The following is a 16,884-nucleotide window of genomic DNA, read 5'->3' as shown; positions in this document are numbered from 1 at the left end:
CTCCACAAATTAGTCTTAAAATTACAATTTATTAGGGAAGATGCCTATCTTACCATTTTACTCCTCTTCCACACTTACTATTTGTTGCTTTATGTCTTGATAACATGGGTACTTGCACATACCTGATTTTGTGGTACTATTCACAACAGCAGCTTGTGCGGCATGAGTTTCCAGAATTACGGTCTTAAGTAGGAACAACTCCTCCTTTGCTGAGTCAACTCACAGTGAGCAAGCTCCTTTGATAACATCAGAAACGCCACGGAGAAATTAGAGGAATAGTAACCTGCAAAGCAGCTATGCTTGAAACAGGTAAACCAAATGACAGATGTACCTCTATATTATTCAAAAGAATTAGACATTTTCGCAAAATGCCTAACAGCAGCAGTTCCCCAATCCTCTAAACTGGAGGTCACAGTGAACCTTGAAAACATATTGTGGACTATTATGCGTCCATATTACCATTCTTTTTTGAAGTGTAAAATCTACAATATTGTTATAGTTCTGTGTTTCAGCATCTCATGGCAATGCAAACTCCATTGACCAACTCCAGCTCTGGGTGTTGAAGTAAGAGAAGTCTTCTTCGCATGGTATTTTTCTGGAAAGTAGGTTTTGTGCTTGCTTTGATGTAAACCAGAAGGAGTGGAAAAATACAATTGGACAAGGGCAAAACATCAGAAAAATATTTAAGTGAAGATGTAAGAAAATGACTAAAATAAACTGCAAGATAAAGCTTGTTTTCTCGACATAAACAACAGGTTCTCTCATATACAGGACACCAGGAACTAGCTTCAAGACTTTTCATGCTTTAAGCAAATGGGCAAATACTCATCTTTCTCTTCACTAACCATTCTACTACATTTTTAGGATTTGTTGTTCTGTGGCTCCCTCAGCAACACTAGGAACATCCCCACCTGCAATACAGGTAACAAGACAGGCAAGAGCTAGGCTTGTTCTTGTGTACACAGTTGATTTCCCACGGATGAGAACAGCCTGGGACTCCTATCCATCAGTGGGATCAGTGGAACCACTTCTATCTAACCAATTCAGAGTCTCATGCAGATACTGAGGTGGACTTTTTTTGCCATACTTTTGCTCAAAAATATTAATAATAGTGTAGAATTTTATAAATATAGAAAAAAAGATTATTATAAAACAGAATTGGGGGAGAAAAAGAGAGAGCCTTCCTGATGAGCAATTTTTTTTCCCTTTAATTTTAAATAAAGCTGTCTGTGAATTTGAGCCTAGGGAGACCTTCATTAAAATCAATTAATCAGTCAGCCTCTCTGCTGAATAGCTTTCTGGAGACAAAAAGTCAAAATAGGATGTAGGAGCGAGGTGTATGCAACTCTTGCTTAACTTTCCCCCCCCCCCAGGGCCGCAGCCTCACATCCCTGACCCGCCTCATCGGGCGGCGAAGGCGAGGGCGATCCGGCCCAGGGATCCGTGACGGGCAGCTCAGGAGGAAGGGGGGCCGCAGCCCACCAGGCGGCGGGGAGACCCCAGTACCCCGAGCAGGTGCCCGGGGCCTCCGGCTCGTCGCCGGGCAGGTGAAGGTTGGGTCTGGCGGCCTCGGCCCACCTCGGAGAAGGAGCGACCGCCCCTCAGTTTGGCGACCTCGGCGAGGGCTAGTTGTTTCCCTCCGGGACGGTGGAGGTGACGACGGCGTTAGGAGCCAACTCCCGGCGGCCGGGAGAGCCCCTTGGGGCGGGCGCCACCTTCCCGGCCGCAGCACCTACCCCGGAGCATCTCCCCTCCCCTCCCCTCGCAGGAGCAGCCCCCGGCCCAGCCGCCGCCTGCGAGAGGCTGAAGGGGAAAGTTATCTCTGCTCCCCCCCGGCCCCGCGCGGTGCCGGACACGGCGGCGCGGGTGTCCCCCGGCGGCGGAGGGCGGCGCGGGTGCCCTGCTCCTCCCGCCGGCGGCGGCCGCCGCCGGGGCAGCACAGCTGTTACAGAGCCGCGCTGGTCCCTCCTCCCAGCTGCGGCTGCCTCATCTCCCCCCACCCAGCCCGTCCCTCCCCTCCGCCGCTCCCGACGCTGCTGCTGCTGCTGCTGCCGCCGCCACCTCCTCCTCCCCACCCCCACCCTCCCTCTCTCTCTCGCTCCCCATCTCTCTCTCTCCGTCCCGTTCCCCCCTTGCCCCCGCCTCTCCCCGCCCTGCCGCCGCCGGCCCTGGCAGAGCAGGCACCGCAGGGGGATCTCGATGTAACACCATGACAGGCATCGCCGCCGCCTCCTTCTTCTCCAACGCCTGCAGGTTCGGGGGCTGCGGGCTCCACTTCCCAACCCTGGCAGAGCTCATCGAGCACATCGAGGACAACCACATCGGTGAGTGCCCGCGGGGCCGCGGCCGGGGCAGGGCAGGGCAGGCGGGGGGCGCGGGGGCCGCGTGTGCGGCGGCGGGGCGGTGCGGGGCGGGGGGCACAAGGTGCAGCGGCAGCCGGGGCGCGGCGGCGGCGGCCGCCGGGGGAGGGAGGTCGGCGGGCGGTGGGTGAGGAGTGGCAGGAGCGGGTCTTGCAGACGACGTGGAGCGCTCCTTGGGGAGGCGGCGGCGTGCGGCGCGGCGGCATGGGTGGGTGCGGGGGAGGCGTGCAGCCCGCCGGCCCTGGCGAGGGGGAGTTAGTTTGCATTGGCAGGAGGGAGCGCAGGAGCCCGGAGGAGGAGGCGGCGGTGGAGGAGGAGGGAGGAGGACGGGCACAGCACGCCGCCTGCTGCTTCCGCCCCGGCGCTGGCTGTCAGGGCTCCGGGGAGGGAGGGAGCCGCCGCCGCGGCAGCCATTCCGCTTCCTCCTCCTCCTCCTCCTCCCGCCGCCGCCACTGCGTCCTGTCAGCGCTGTTGCTAGGTGTGGCGGGGAGCACGGGTCGCGCTCCGGCCGCCGCAGCGCGGGAGGCGCCTCCCGGCGAAGGCACCGGCGTGCGGGAGCGCGGGGCCGGCGGCGCGGTGGGCGTGGAGGGAGCGCCCGGCGGCGGGGCCGGCGCAGCCCCCGGCGCCGGGCGGGCGGGAGGCGAAGGTGGCTGCGCCGGGCGGGACCCGCTGCCCTGAGCCGCAGAGTCCAGGCCGCGGAGGGCGGGCCGGGCAGCGCCGCGCCGGAGCATCACCTGCGGGCTGCCCCCGCCGCCCCCCGCTCCCTTCGGCCTCCCGTCCCGCCAGGGCCGCGGGGGCGGGGACGCGGCGGGGCGATGACTCGTCAGTGCCTTCCCGGCGCGGGCGCCTCATGGGCGGCGGGCGGGAGCGTGCGCAGGGCCGGCGGGGCCGCCCCTCGGCAGCGCGGGCGGTGCCCGGGGGAGGAGGGGGCGGTGCGGGTCCCGGCCGGCCGCGGGCGCCAACTTTCCCTCTCCCACCTCCGGCGGGACCGGCCTGCCTGCACCCGGCCGGGCCTCAGGCGTGCTGGAGCGCAGGGTCTGCCGGCACAGCATCTCGTCCCCAGCCGGACACGGCGCTGCCGCCGCTCCGCACCTTCCCTCCCCGGCCTCGGCAGGTGTGCTGCCTTGGCTGCTGGTCTGCTTGCTTCCTCTCTGGATCTTCCCGACTTTCTTTTTTTGCTAGTAAAATACAACGCTTAAACTGTCAAAAAAACCCGAACTACTTCTTTGAAGCAGACAAAGTTTTAAAACCAGGGGGAAAAATACAGAAGTTTTAAGTACCCAGGGGCCAGAGACTCACGTGTTTCATTAGAAGTATGAGGAAACAAATTGCTGCTACAAAACGATGAAGCTAGCGTGCACTTCAGTTTATTAGGTTTTAATAAGCCTGCCTGAAAACCTGAAAAAAATCACTCAAGCTGAAATTGTGAGTGTAACGTTACATTAATGTAGCATTATAGGTCAGTGAGATGAAAGGTGTGGTTCTCGTAATTATCACGATGGCTTATATGAGGTAGCAAAACCACATACCGTAAAACTCTGTAATTTATGACTTGACGTGGTGCAGGCATACCATTGTAATGTTGTTGGTTTTTTTTTAATCTCAGATTCTTAGCTTTTCCTATGCCATGCATCACATTATACCAGAAAAGCTTAGGGGAAACAGTTTGCCAAAATGAAAGTTCATAAGTCATCTTGTGCGTCCCTCGAGGGGATTATCAGCCCTTAGGTGCCACAGCCCACAGGGTGTTAGAAAAGATACAGTCCTGCCCATGTGGTCTGTGCATTGCTGCTTGATCCCCGATCAGCGATCTGAGACTTCTCCACAGAGAAGAGAGCTTTATGCTGAAATACTGTAAATTTTTTATAATTTCATATTTAATTCTATAGCCAGTATTCATTACTTTTTCCTTTTTCTCAGAGTTAAAGTATTACGGATTGCACACATGCACATTTAATAGAGTGTGTCATTTGCCAAGACTTGCAGGACACACAACTGAGACTTTGCACATACGTTTTTACACATATGCAGCTGATTTGAGTACAAACTGGCGAGGAAAGACATAAGGTTCCTTTGCTTGATTTCTAATGTTTCACTTCCACGTGACAACCGGTTGAACTTGACCTGCTTGTGAATACAAGATGGAACGATGTTATGTTACCTGTATCAAACACTGACAAAAATCAGTAGGGAGTTGAAACTGTGACACCCAGTGTGAATCCCAGTTCGTACATGATGGCTCAAGTCTATCGTTTGGTCTGTGCGAGGAACTCCTGGCACAGCCTGAAGGATGATAATCTATGAAAACTCACCAGCTAAGTTCTCAGCCAAAAGGTGACTAACCTTTCTGAAGGCAACTGGGAAATGAAGAAGTAAATGTCTGAATAGGAGCTTATGTTGGAATTACTTTCTCAGTGAGATGATGCAAACAGCATCCGGTTTTTATTGTCATACAGGCCTAGAAATGTGCACTGAAATTTGTTGCTTTAAAAATTGACTGTATTTTTTGGCATATAGAGCAAAGAGTAACATGCCATATAAAAATAGATTGCTTTGGGCATTCTGTGTGTGCTGCAGGAATGAAGAAAACTTGATTGAGTTATATTCCATTATTAGTTTAAACTGAAGTGGATGATTGCTGGGCAGATGGTGTTACAGTGCAGATAACAAACTTGATGCTGCAAACAGCTGTGTGTGGGGAGGCGTGTATGGCAGGAGCTCTAGCTGGTCTGGCTGCTGCAGTGCTGCTGCTTTGCCACGTTTCATGGGATGGGTTAATCGTTCACATCAGTAGTGGAGCACTGGTAGGAGTGTGGTTGTTTTTCAGAGCTGTACTGTGTTTCTGAAAAAGTCAGAGTGAACCCTTTTCAAGGGATCTTTTTTTCGGATCAACCTTTCAAATAAAGCTCAGCTTAGTATAAGGAAATAGGACAAGAGGCAATGGGCAGAAACTTATGCACAAGAAGTTCCACCTGAATATGAGGAAGAACTTCTTTACTGTGCAGGTGACTGTGCAGATTGCCCAGAGGGGTTGTGGAATCTCCACCACTGGAGGTGTTCAGGAACCATCTGGATGCAATCCTGTACCATGTGCTCTAGGATGACCCTGCTTGAGCAGGGAAGTTGGACCAGATGACCCACTGTGGTTTCTTCCAACCTCATCCATTCTGTGAAACACTGCTGTGACATTCTGGAGACAGAATATGATTGGTTTCTGAGTGATTCTGCAGTTGCTTTCTTAGGTCATACTAATGAATGATCACATGGTAATGAAATAATTAAGTTGACAGTGATGTGGAGTTTTTTCATCTACATCTTATGCCCAACTGATAAATTACCAGTTACTTGAAAAAGTATTAATGCATATATCCTGGGAGAGTTGTGGCTTCTGGATGAAATATATCAACTCTGAGGTGGTGCTACGTGCCCATCAGCATATCAGCTGCTTTCTGGGTTTTTCATTTATAGGTTAAAGACTTGTGAAGAACTGGACTAGTTCAGGAGCACTGCTCTGGGGTCTTTCGTATGGCAGGCCCTACTGGTATCCTCTGCAATGAGACTATGTTCTGTTGTCTGTAGCAATACTACCAAGTGGTGTATTCACATTTTCTGTGGCTCACAGCTGGAAGTGGACATTGATTTAAAATTGCTGATATGTAAATGCTTCTCCGTCAACTTTTTCTACCAGCACGTTGTCCAAGTAACCTGAAATGGTGTTACCTTCTCTGCAAGTGTGCTGAGAAGGGGGGCTTTTGGTCTGCCTTGCTTGGCCATCTGCCTGCCTCTTGGTTTTGTCTGCTCTGATCCCTTGCAGGTAGTTTCATTGACTTTTTTGATATCTCTAGTCTGGGAGCAAAAGGCCAAATTTACTGTAATTTGCAAATTCAACACTGTTGAATGGAATAGACCAAATCCAGTCAATTCCCTAGAGTACTGCCAAGAGAAGAGCAAAAAAACCCCCAAACCCACCAATTCCAAACTGCCGAATACTTAATTAGTTGTGGCAACATGGCAAATTTTGTTGTATTTCTGCTGTCCTGTAGTGTCTTCAGCTATAATGTTAAGACCAACACCTCTAGTTCCACAGAGTGTTTCTGAAAATACATTTAAGTCTTCTGGGGCACTTTCAGCTTGTCATAGAAGTCCAGGAAGTCCAGAGAGTCACACACTTCGGTGTGGGTTGTTTGTTTGGGTTTTTTTTTTGAGAGGGGGGGAATGGAGCAAATCTTTCTCCCCCCTCCCCCCAATTTGTTTCTCCCTCAGTCTGTCTGTAGTTGAACCGCACCCTTTAGAGTGGCGGGTCAGGTAGCTCCTTAGTTGCTAATACAAGGTTTACTCTGATGTTGAAGAGCCAATATTTCTACTGAATTTCTTCATCAACTTTTGACAACATCCATTTATTTATTTTAATTTTTGCTTTGTATTTATAGTAAAATATTTTTAAGTCAGGTGAGGTTGTTGCTTGTATGAACCACTATGTGTTCACTTAGTTCATCGTAAGTACTGACGTGCCATACACACCTCTGTAGCTCTGTGGCTCATGTGAGCAGTCTTGCTTTTCCTGAGACTCATCAAGCATTGAGGAAATGGATGTGAATGAAATGAGCGTCCAAACATGTGGTGGTGGGCTAGAAGAGGTGGAAGAGTGAATATGAAGAGATACAAAAGATAAATTTGAGGACACTCTTACTTCAGTGGAAGTAGAGTTTGTTAGTTGTACTGCACTGAAAATGCTAGAACAATTGGAAGGGAAGAAAAAAGACCTTCTGCTTATACAGCAATTGCACAGACTAAGATGATCGACTGTTGCTGAACATTTCATCATAGCTTTATAAGAAGTTCCGGCGTTGGATAGCTTTCAGAGGGGTATTTGTGTAGTATTGCCATCAGAACTAGGAGTTATGATGCTTTTCATCGAATTCAAGTGATTCCCAAGTACTAGAATGGTTCCTGCAACATAACAGTACTTGCTGTGAGAGCAGAGGCAGCTACTTTCCTAAGTGGTAGGATTAGCAGGAAAAATAAAACTTCCTCCATAAAAGAAAAATTGCAGAAGACAGACTAAAATCTTGCATATAAAATACTACCCGTCTGGAAAGTTCAGGTCATATGGAGGGGGAAAGAGGCTATGAAATTCCATGTCTGGTAGTAGCTTTGACATCTGCTGCCTTTAGTGACTTCAGTTCTTATTTAATATTATGCAGTCATGGGGCCAGATTCCACGGCAAAGAGCTCGAGTAGTTGAATAATCCATTGACTGAATACATGCAGATTGCTTAAAGTTGTCCCTTTCAATATTTTGTCAGAAATGCTAATAACAGTTGTGCAGTGTCTTCACTTGGATAGTAAAAGGTGTTAAATTACGAGTAGGCTGTGAGCACATGCAAAAATGGCATTTGCTATTTCTAAAACATGTGCTTTGCTCCCCTCTCCTGTGTTACCTAGACTTCCACCAGTATCTTGGATAAAGTGCAGTATGACAGAGATGACAGCTTCTATATGGGAGCCCACAGCATGTTGTATAAAACAAGCATAAGAAGATGCAACCGTTGTATGTTGCTAAAAATGAGGATGAGAGGCTACACACCAGCAGTTATGGAAGGCCTGGAAAACTTAAATCTGTATAACAGATTTTGTTTGCTAAAGCTGAGCTCTTCAGAAGAGTGTGAACGTCATTTGAGTGGTTACCATCATGTAACTCTCTCTTAGCATTTGCTCAATATATAATGTAACATTTGGAGCAGAGATTGGCTGTTTTGAAAGGTGGTAGATCTTAGCCTGAGGCTTTTTACACCGGGAGTTATGTGGCAACTAGGTACATGGAATGCTCTGATCAGCATCTGGAAATCAGAGGACAGACCTGTGCACAGTTGCCAGTAATGTGCATGAATGTGTGTCCTTGCAAAATAAGTGAAAAATTATGCGTATTTACCTCAGCAAGAGTGCTAATTATTGTTCTTGAGAAACAACTTTCTGCATTTATGGATACATCTACCCGAAGTTCATCCTCGGCCCAGTACTTCTACAGCTGTAATTTTTGTTACTTATTGAAAATGCATTTCACAGTGAGGTGGAAGGATCTATTTTCCAAGGATGTTGGTTATTCGCTTTGTAAGTTGGTGTGGGGAGGAAGGCCCTTCTATTTCAGGAAGGCTTTTCTATCAAATAGAGTCTTTTTTGACTAAAAGTTCTAATCAGAACTTTTTCCTCCCCACATATAATCTTGAGCAGAGCAGGGTCTTTGATTATTTTGTACTTACAAGTCTGGTTTCTTTTGCTCTTTGGGTTTGAATTTAAATTGTGATAAAGTGTAAAGGCAACACTTGCAACAAATTCTAGAATATATTAATTGTATGGAGAAAAATGGAATTGCTATTAAACTTTGACTAAAACATAATTTTTGATACTCCTGTGACATGAAATTTGTTCTTGTTTTGAGGTTACCAAGTACATGGAGGCTAAGACATAGTGTTTTAATTGTGTAAATCTTGAGTGCTATGTTTTCTACAAAGAAAGGGCTGAAAACAAACATCTGTGAACATGCTGCAAACTGATTTTTCTTTTTTAAGATTGAAGTTCTCACATAAAACCAATAGGGATCTTTCCTTTTTTTTCTGCCCACTGGATTGGCTTTGGATGAGGCTTGTTGCAGGGCTATATCCCTACCTATGGCAGGTATTGCTCTTCTTGTGTGCCAGCAGATCTACACAAGAGTCAGAAAATGAAAACCTGAAGAAACATTAGATAACTTGTAGCAGTAGCATTACACTTCACTTGCATAGCACATACTTACCTTTAGGGTCAAATTTATAGTGGTTATCATGTCTCCTCTTCAGGCCTTTAGAGCATGTTTTCATAGACAACCTGTAGTCCGTATGAGAATCATAAAACAATCTGGTGGCTGCCAGTCAAATTATCTTTTTTCACTTCATAATTACTTGGGGAATATAATATTGTATAATAAAAAATAATAATTGTATAGTAAAAAATAATTTGAGAAAGAGGTGATACTAGAAGATGAAGAAACATCTGTTCAATGTGAGAAAATCTTACCTAACATTCCTTCCTCTTATAGAATATAATGCAAATACAAGCAAGTTATCAGAAATATTTTGTGTCAAGCTGCAGAATACTTTAATACAAAACAAGCACTAGAGGCCTGCTGCTTCCAGTATACACTTCATTGCTCCTTAAAGTGCTATTTTTTCTTTATTTTTAATTCTTTTTCTCGAAAAAGCTGTTTTTCACTGTGAATTAATTTTATTTATCTCTAGTAAGCACTAGTAATTCAGAATTTGGGTAATAACCATCTAAGAAGATAGCTACTCTGTACACTTTGAGAAGGGCAGAGACAAAGATTTTTCATGTTAATTTGAAGTGGCATCAATTAGAGAATTGATTTGATAATCAACTGTCTAACAAAAAAGAGTCCTTGCTTTTAAAGGACCGTCTCAGTGAATAACTTCACAATAAAAATTAAACAACCAATTCCTGGTTTTTGGTGTCTAAATCTATCTTGAGACTTGGAAATGCTTTGAGGAAGTACATACAGTTTATTATACTTTAGTTATGAGGTGCTGGACCAATATTTAGAGCTGTAGAATAGAAGAAATATTCCAGTTTGTGGTTTCATGGTTTTTCTTTGCTACTAATATTTGCATTCCCTGAATTCTTACGAGACTCCTTCTTTATTTTGTGCCCTGATAAAAAAGATAAAAGGATTTCTTCACCTGAGATACTGATGACACCATAGTGCTCTTTGTGTCTCCGATGAGTGCACAGGATGGGTACATTACTACTCTGGAATCTCACTTCAGATACTATAATTCACTAAAGACTGAATTGACTTTGTTACAAAGGATGTAGTAGACATTTAAGAGGAAACGTATCATTTTAAGGGAAAGAATTGAATGGAATTTTGAAGCCGAGGCACTCGGTTCCCTATGGCCAAAGAGATTAGAATTTAATTGTGGATGAATTTTGAAACATTTCTTCTGATTTTGAGGAAGATTTCACTGTGTGCTAATAAAGGCCATCTCATTTCTTAAGAGTTTTTTATGAAAAGCTGAGTAGTTTAATTTTGAAATATTGGCATTGCTGAAACTGCTCCAACAAAATGTTTTTTTTAGTTTTAGAAAATATTTGGACACTTCTGAAACACCTGCCCTGACTACTTTGTCAAACTTGAGTAAGCTGCAAATGTTTCTGTTTCTTATGGAAATTAAAATTTTTTCCCAACATATTTTGACCAATAGTAAATATTCTGTGAATAAAATCTGAACTGCTAAATACCCAAGTATGCTGTGGAAAGGAGAAATGGATGTAAAGTATCACTTTTTTCTTCAGACGTGTGTAATGTAGCCACTATCTTACTTTCTCAGAATTATCCCAATAGAAGCCATAACCCAGACACAGGCATTTAAGATGCAAGAGATCCAGTTTCACTGCTATATGAGACTGCCATGGATACATGAATGTGAACTCAGCCCCTTATGGACATTCAGTGAAGAAAACAACACTATTTAATTACTTCAGTAATTTATTTTGATGTAATTCTGCTGTGTATCTTCATCAGTGTGTGTGTGTATTAGTGCTATGGATGTGACCTGAAAATTAATTTAAAGGCTTCATGAAGACTTCAGATGCTTACCTGCTGGCAGGTGAAAGCTGCATACCAATTTACTGAGGTCTGCCCTTACTTGCTTTGTCTTCAAATCAAAAAACTGACATTGATACAAGTAAATCTGGTGACAAAATTTTAGGGAAACCCTGGAAGTTTACGTGGTTTTGTAACAATCTATTGGAAGAGTATTGCAGCTTCTATGGCTTGCTGTTGAGTGTCTGCCACCTTTTTGATGGTTGTACTGTGTTAACTGGGTGATGTGAGAGTTGTTAAGATCTCAAGTAAGATGCTGTCATGGTTTGAGATAGCCCCAAAATCCGATGCATAAAATAAGTTAACCACTCATATAGAGACTATGCTAGGGAGTCTTCATTTTCCCAGGCTTATTGTAAGCACTTTGTATACTTTAGAGAGACTTTCTGGCTGTGCTGTAGGACTCTTTCCACACAGTCCTTCCATTGGTAGTAACTGTATTTTCCTTCTACCTCAGAAAATCTCATAAATGGATTAAATACTCTGATATAGATGGGAATGCTGACACTGTAGCCGTATCAGTCCTCATGCTTTATCTTCAGCAGCCGTATTTGGCAGGGGTTCCAGATTTTGGTCTCTGTCCTGCGAGAGCTACCCAGAGAGTTAGCTGCCTGTACCATAGGTATTTTTCTTGTTTCATCTATCCAGAATAACCCCTTTCTTGCTGGCAGATTTTCTTGTGTGATTGTGAGGAGCCTGCCATCAGAACAAAGCAAATACCCAGTCTTTGCTGACAGTTACCTTGGGGCAGTTACCCAGGGCTCTCTTTAGACCAGACTGAGCGGTGAGATAGTCTGTGTTGGACACTGGAACGTGGTTATATGCCAGCAAGTTTTAGTGGCTTGCTCAACCTGCTTCCAGAGCCAGGGTAAATACGAAGAGCTTCTTCAGGTATGCAACAATAATTGGATGCACAGGATGGGGAAAAGGTATTTGTTGCTGTTACCTTCTGTGGATATTTTTGGTTGCATTCTTGTATTTTAATATTAAGTAGTTGGATTTTAATGAAATAAAAAAAAAAATCCTTTGAGTAGATTTTACCTGGTGAATTTTACTTCTGCAGCAATTTTCATATCTCTGAGTTAGAAGTCATCTGAAAGAGATGGGCAAGAAATTTTATATCTGTTCCTCCTATACCTGAGCTGTATGTATGGCCTCAAATGCATTTCAAATATTGAAACAAATATAATGAAAATGAATATTGATTTATAAGCTTAATTAATGTTCTGGAGATACACTGGGTTAATTGATACCTGCATTTTTTTTCTCAATGGCAGTCTTAATTTTTCCTTTTTTCCTTTTTTTAAATAGAAAGTGTAGTTCCTGTAGCACTGTCACCCTAATTCTGTGTTATGCCACTGACCTCAGAAATCTGGTGGGTGTACAGTTAATGAACCTTTCTGTTGTTGCTAATGGCACAGTGTTCCAGCCACAGGATTGCTTACTACCACCAAGCATTCTGGAAACGAAGGAATGCTTGTTCTGTAGTAGCAGGTGTGCATAAACATTGCTTATAATCTCTGGTGGTGTTGTGTGGCTAAAACCATGGCATGAAATTGAGTGCATGGTTTTCTGTAAAGTCTTGTTAACTTGTGTGATGTAATAATTTAAAATTTTTTTTGCAGTTAAGGTATGCCATTCTACTTGTTATATCAATAGTTAGGAACAACAATAATTCATGCTAATTTTTCTGCTTGTGTAATTTTAAAATATTAATTGTAATTGAAGACAAAGTAAATGTTTCTTTCAGAAGCCTGCAGAGCTGCAGGTTGTTAGGATAAGAAGTGAGAACTGAAGAGAGGAGGTTAGGAACAGCCCGCATACTAGTTCAGTTTTGGCAAATTGACCCTAGATAGTAAACTGCAGAGGTATGAAATAAAAACCCAAACCTTCCAGTATATGTAGTTTGGGAAGACACTTGTATGGGATTAGTAATCCTTTCATGACTGAAAAAACATCATACAAACCAGGAGGTGAAATTAAATTTTTTTTCTTGTCTGTGTTGACCTGTGGAATAAAGTTGGACCTTTACATCTTTCTTCTGTCCTAGCTTTGCTTACTAAATGAGGAAAATTCAACCCCTCTCATCACCTGCCACCTTTTTTTTTTTAATCTACCAAGCCCTGACTGGTGGTTGAAGGAAAGGGATTATAAATTCTATAACTATGTGTTACTGTCCATAGAGGAAACTCTGTTCCAGTAGTGTTTAGCTTTTGATAAGAAGTTATGCTCAGCAAAGCATTCTGCTGCACGTGCATGCAGACCACAGACTGTGGTTCTTGTTGCCTCAAAGTGGTTTATCCTTTGCACAGTAAGAAAGATGTTACACGTGCATTCTGTATAGAGTTGGTGGGTACCTGGTTTAGGCTTTTTAGGGAAATCAGAAATTGCCTTCTGTTCTGTTGCTGCTTAAAAAAATAAATTAGAAATCTCCATCCGGTGTGTGTGCTCACCTGCTGCTGACCCTTCTGACTGTTCATTCTGTTCTCTTCTCCTGTTGCTCCACAGATGAGTGGTTGATTGGAGCCTTTCTATCACGGCTGCTGTTGCTGCTTTTCTGTCCTGGAACCACTGAACCGCTTCATCCTGTAAAGTCTGGAAGCCTTCTTTTCTTGTCAATGCTGGTTGTTCTAGTTTATTTTTGGTGCTCTGTAGAGCAGGTGTGGCTTAGGAACAGGACACTGAACACAGACATAATAGTAGGATATACTGTACTTGTGTCGTTCAGGCCTCTGTGTTAGTGCGTTAACCGTATCAGTAGAGAAGGTGCCTTTCTGACAAAACAAAGAAGCAGAGTGTAGCAAGGAGTAAAGATGAAGAAAGGTGAAATTGAAACAAGAAATGTGAAATTGAAGCAAGGAAGAAAAGGAGTGTGAAAAAGAAGTCTGCTTTCTTAATGAGGTCTTGGTTGGGATTTTTGAGTCTCATAAGCCGGACAGAATAGAAACAGTGTTTTTACTTGCTAGTCAGACACATCTCTAATTCTAGAGCAAGTATACAGGCCACTCTCTCCTGACTCACTTAAGGGTTGGATGCTTGGGTTCATTCAGGCAGTCTGCTTGAGGCATGTACTTGATGAGATTCAGAGCTCTTAATGGATGTCATAAGTATGCTTAGTTCACTGCCCGCAAAGTCCTTATCTAATTTATCCTGAAAACCTCTCTTGTTCATGCTACTAAACACCTCCTTATAACAGATCATTTCTCTTGGTTATTGTAGCTACCTTTTCAAGTTGCCTCAGTACCTCTTTTGAATTTCCCTCCTCTGCAGGTGACCTGTCATGGTGCTAATTTTTAACTCATTTTATGTAGATTGTGCTCCTTAAGAGTATCATTAATGATCAGGATGTGGATAAGTCCCCTCCATATTTTCATTTTGAAGCAGAATTTTACATATCTGAGATTTGAATTTTTCTACTTAGCATTGCTGGTGAGGATACTGAGAATTGAATACTCAATCCAAAGGGCTGAGTTCAAAGCACTCAATTGTTACTATGTGTGCTGAAGCACTCCTGGAGAAGAAGTAAGCAATCTCCTTCTCATATATGACATATCTTCTTCTTGTTCTTCCAAGAATGCAGTAGGCTTTCTCTTAAAGTCAGTTCTAAAGCCATCCTGTTTGGATTCCTTGGATTCATTAAATGCTGGGCTAGTGGCCATCCGTCCTAAACAAACATTGGTTTGTTGCTGTTGTGGCAGAACTGATTTTTTGCTTTATTTATTTTTATTTTTTCCCCTTTCTCTTTCTAGTGGTTCCACAGTAGAACAGATCTCTTTTCAAGATAATAAAAACCTTTCCTTCTGGGTAACCTTTGGTTGCTTTCTACCTTGTTGTCATGGGCAGGTGACTTGGTAGAACAGACTTAATAATAGCTTATCTGGGAGGCAGTCTGTTTTTGTGGACCTCCATTCCTGACTTGTTGCTCATTTTCTCACTGTGAGCCCATTGATGCCCATTTCTACTTTTGAACCTCTGTAGTTAAGCAACTGAACATCTTGCATGATGGCAATTTTTAGAATCCAGTAGGCAGGGTTGATAACAAGCGCTCAAGAAAGCAAGATTATTGGTTTGGATTTGGTTTGTGGTTTTTTTCCCCTGACATTTTATGAAGAGTAGAATGTAAGCGTGAAGACCATTATCAGAAGGTTTCACACTTGTATTTGGGTAGATACAAACCTGATTTGGATTCCTTTCCAAGACAGACTTCCATTTCACAAGTATCTGAGACAGCAAATTGCCTGTCCCCCATTTGAAAAGAATGCACCAAGTTGAACTACTCCATGTTATATATTTTGAGCCCCAAAGCATCTTAGACCATGGCAAAAGAGGTCTGCTTTCTCTGTTGCTGTCCTTGCAGTGGAGTATCAAATGTTTTTGATTATTAGGTAGATAAAGCTGAAGTCTCACAGTCCTCCCATATCCTTGCTCTCTACTAGTTGATGTGGTGTCATGGCTGTGCAGTGGGATGTGAAAGAGGATTCCTACAAACAAAAGAGCTAGTGAGTAATCATGTCCTAAGCAGTACGAGTTTACCTGGGCAGAACATACTTCTGATTGAGCATATATCCATGTGAGTTCCATGAAACAAAGCTTGCCTGTATGATACCTCAGGGCGAGCCACCATATGGGCAAGAGATACCAGCTGATGCTGAGACACAGGCCCTGTTTGGTGCCTCTGGTTATGAAGTTGTCCATCCCACAGCAAAGCGCAACGGTTACATTGCTCTGTTTGTAACACTTTGACTGTCTGTGGATACACAGGTTTTTTACTTTGAGAGGGGAGAACTAGCGATTTGGGAGATGACAAGGTACCCTAGTTTTCACATAATTAGCATAAATTTTTTTTTGTAGGGCGGTTGATATTTAGGAAGTGCTGAAACTGAAAGGTTATTCATGGTGTCTCATTTTGGTCCTGGGTGCTTTTTAATATTGAAGTATATGGTTTAGTTAAACAAAACTGATCGATGGTACTAATCTGTAGTACTTTTACAGACTAAACTGATCTTGACTATTCTCCCCACCTGATGACCTGAGGAAGAGAAGACATGGTCACAAGAGGTAGATCTGAGTAGAGGCAGCTACATCCTTCCTTCTTGGCTGCTGTTTCTCGAGATGGCGCAGAGGAGAGCACAGACCTGTTTCTATGCTGGAGCACATATTTAAGAACATTGCATTTCTAGTGATTTGATGGATTTGTTAATATAGTAGGAACTTGTTTGGATGTAATTTTATTTCTGTTGCTTAGGATGTGTTGTAATGATGATATGACCTTATGAGAATGGCTTGAATAACACACTGGCTGGCTTGGGAAGATGCAGACTTAGCAGGTATCTTGGTTGGAGGAGAACAGAGAAACATTTGTATGTCTGCCTGCCACAAAAATGTAGTAGTAATGAGATATGCTGCTAAGTGCGTGTTCATCAGTCATGTTCAAGTGCTCAGATAATCGCACTGATGTTTGCAGTTTAAAGAATTAGATAAATGGTACAGTGGTATTTTGTGGTATTTTAACATTTGGGCTTGAATCTGAGGATCAGTTGTGGGCATTTCTTGAGAAGGAACAAGTTTTTACACGTTTTGTGATCTACAACTCTCATGCTGAGTGAGTGTGTGTATGTGGTTGGCTGATTTTTATCAGTTCCAGTTTTGAGGGAGCAGCATATCCACAGGTCTTCTGATGAGAAGTAAGGTTTTCAAATACAATCTTTTCCTGATGATGTGTACTTTTGGTGTCAGCTTAATGGTGCTACTATTTTGAATTGGTTATAGGAAAATGAAAGCAGTGTTCCGTGTGTCCTGAGTGTGGGTTACCAGCACTGCACTCCATAGATAGCTGTGAATACAAGGTGTCGGGATTAACTTTTCCTT

General features: G+C 43.8%; 1 protein-coding gene across 1 annotated transcript in view; it reads left to right on the top strand.

Moving 5' to 3' along the window:
• The first annotated feature begins 2,024 nt into the window (after window positions 1–2,024).
• The window catches only part of JAZF1 (JAZF zinc finger 1), a 189,936-nt gene continuing 175,076 nt past the window's right edge, over window positions 2,025–16,884 (top strand). Inside the window, exon 1 of the mRNA XM_027639277.1 lies at window positions 2,025–2,324. Coding sequence (XP_027495078.1) covers window positions 2,210–2,324 — 115 coding nt within the window. The 5' untranslated portion in view covers window positions 2,025–2,209. The remainder of the gene's footprint in view (window positions 2,325–16,884) is intronic.

Source organism: Corapipo altera, unplaced genomic scaffold (genome assembly GCF_003945725.1).
Source record: "Corapipo altera isolate COAL_440 unplaced genomic scaffold, ASM394572v1 44, whole genome shotgun sequence".
Taxonomy (NCBI): domain Eukaryota; kingdom Metazoa; phylum Chordata; class Aves; order Passeriformes; family Pipridae; genus Corapipo; species Corapipo altera.
Note: the sequence above shows the minus strand (reverse complement) of the source record. Positions and strands in the feature narration are given on the sequence as shown.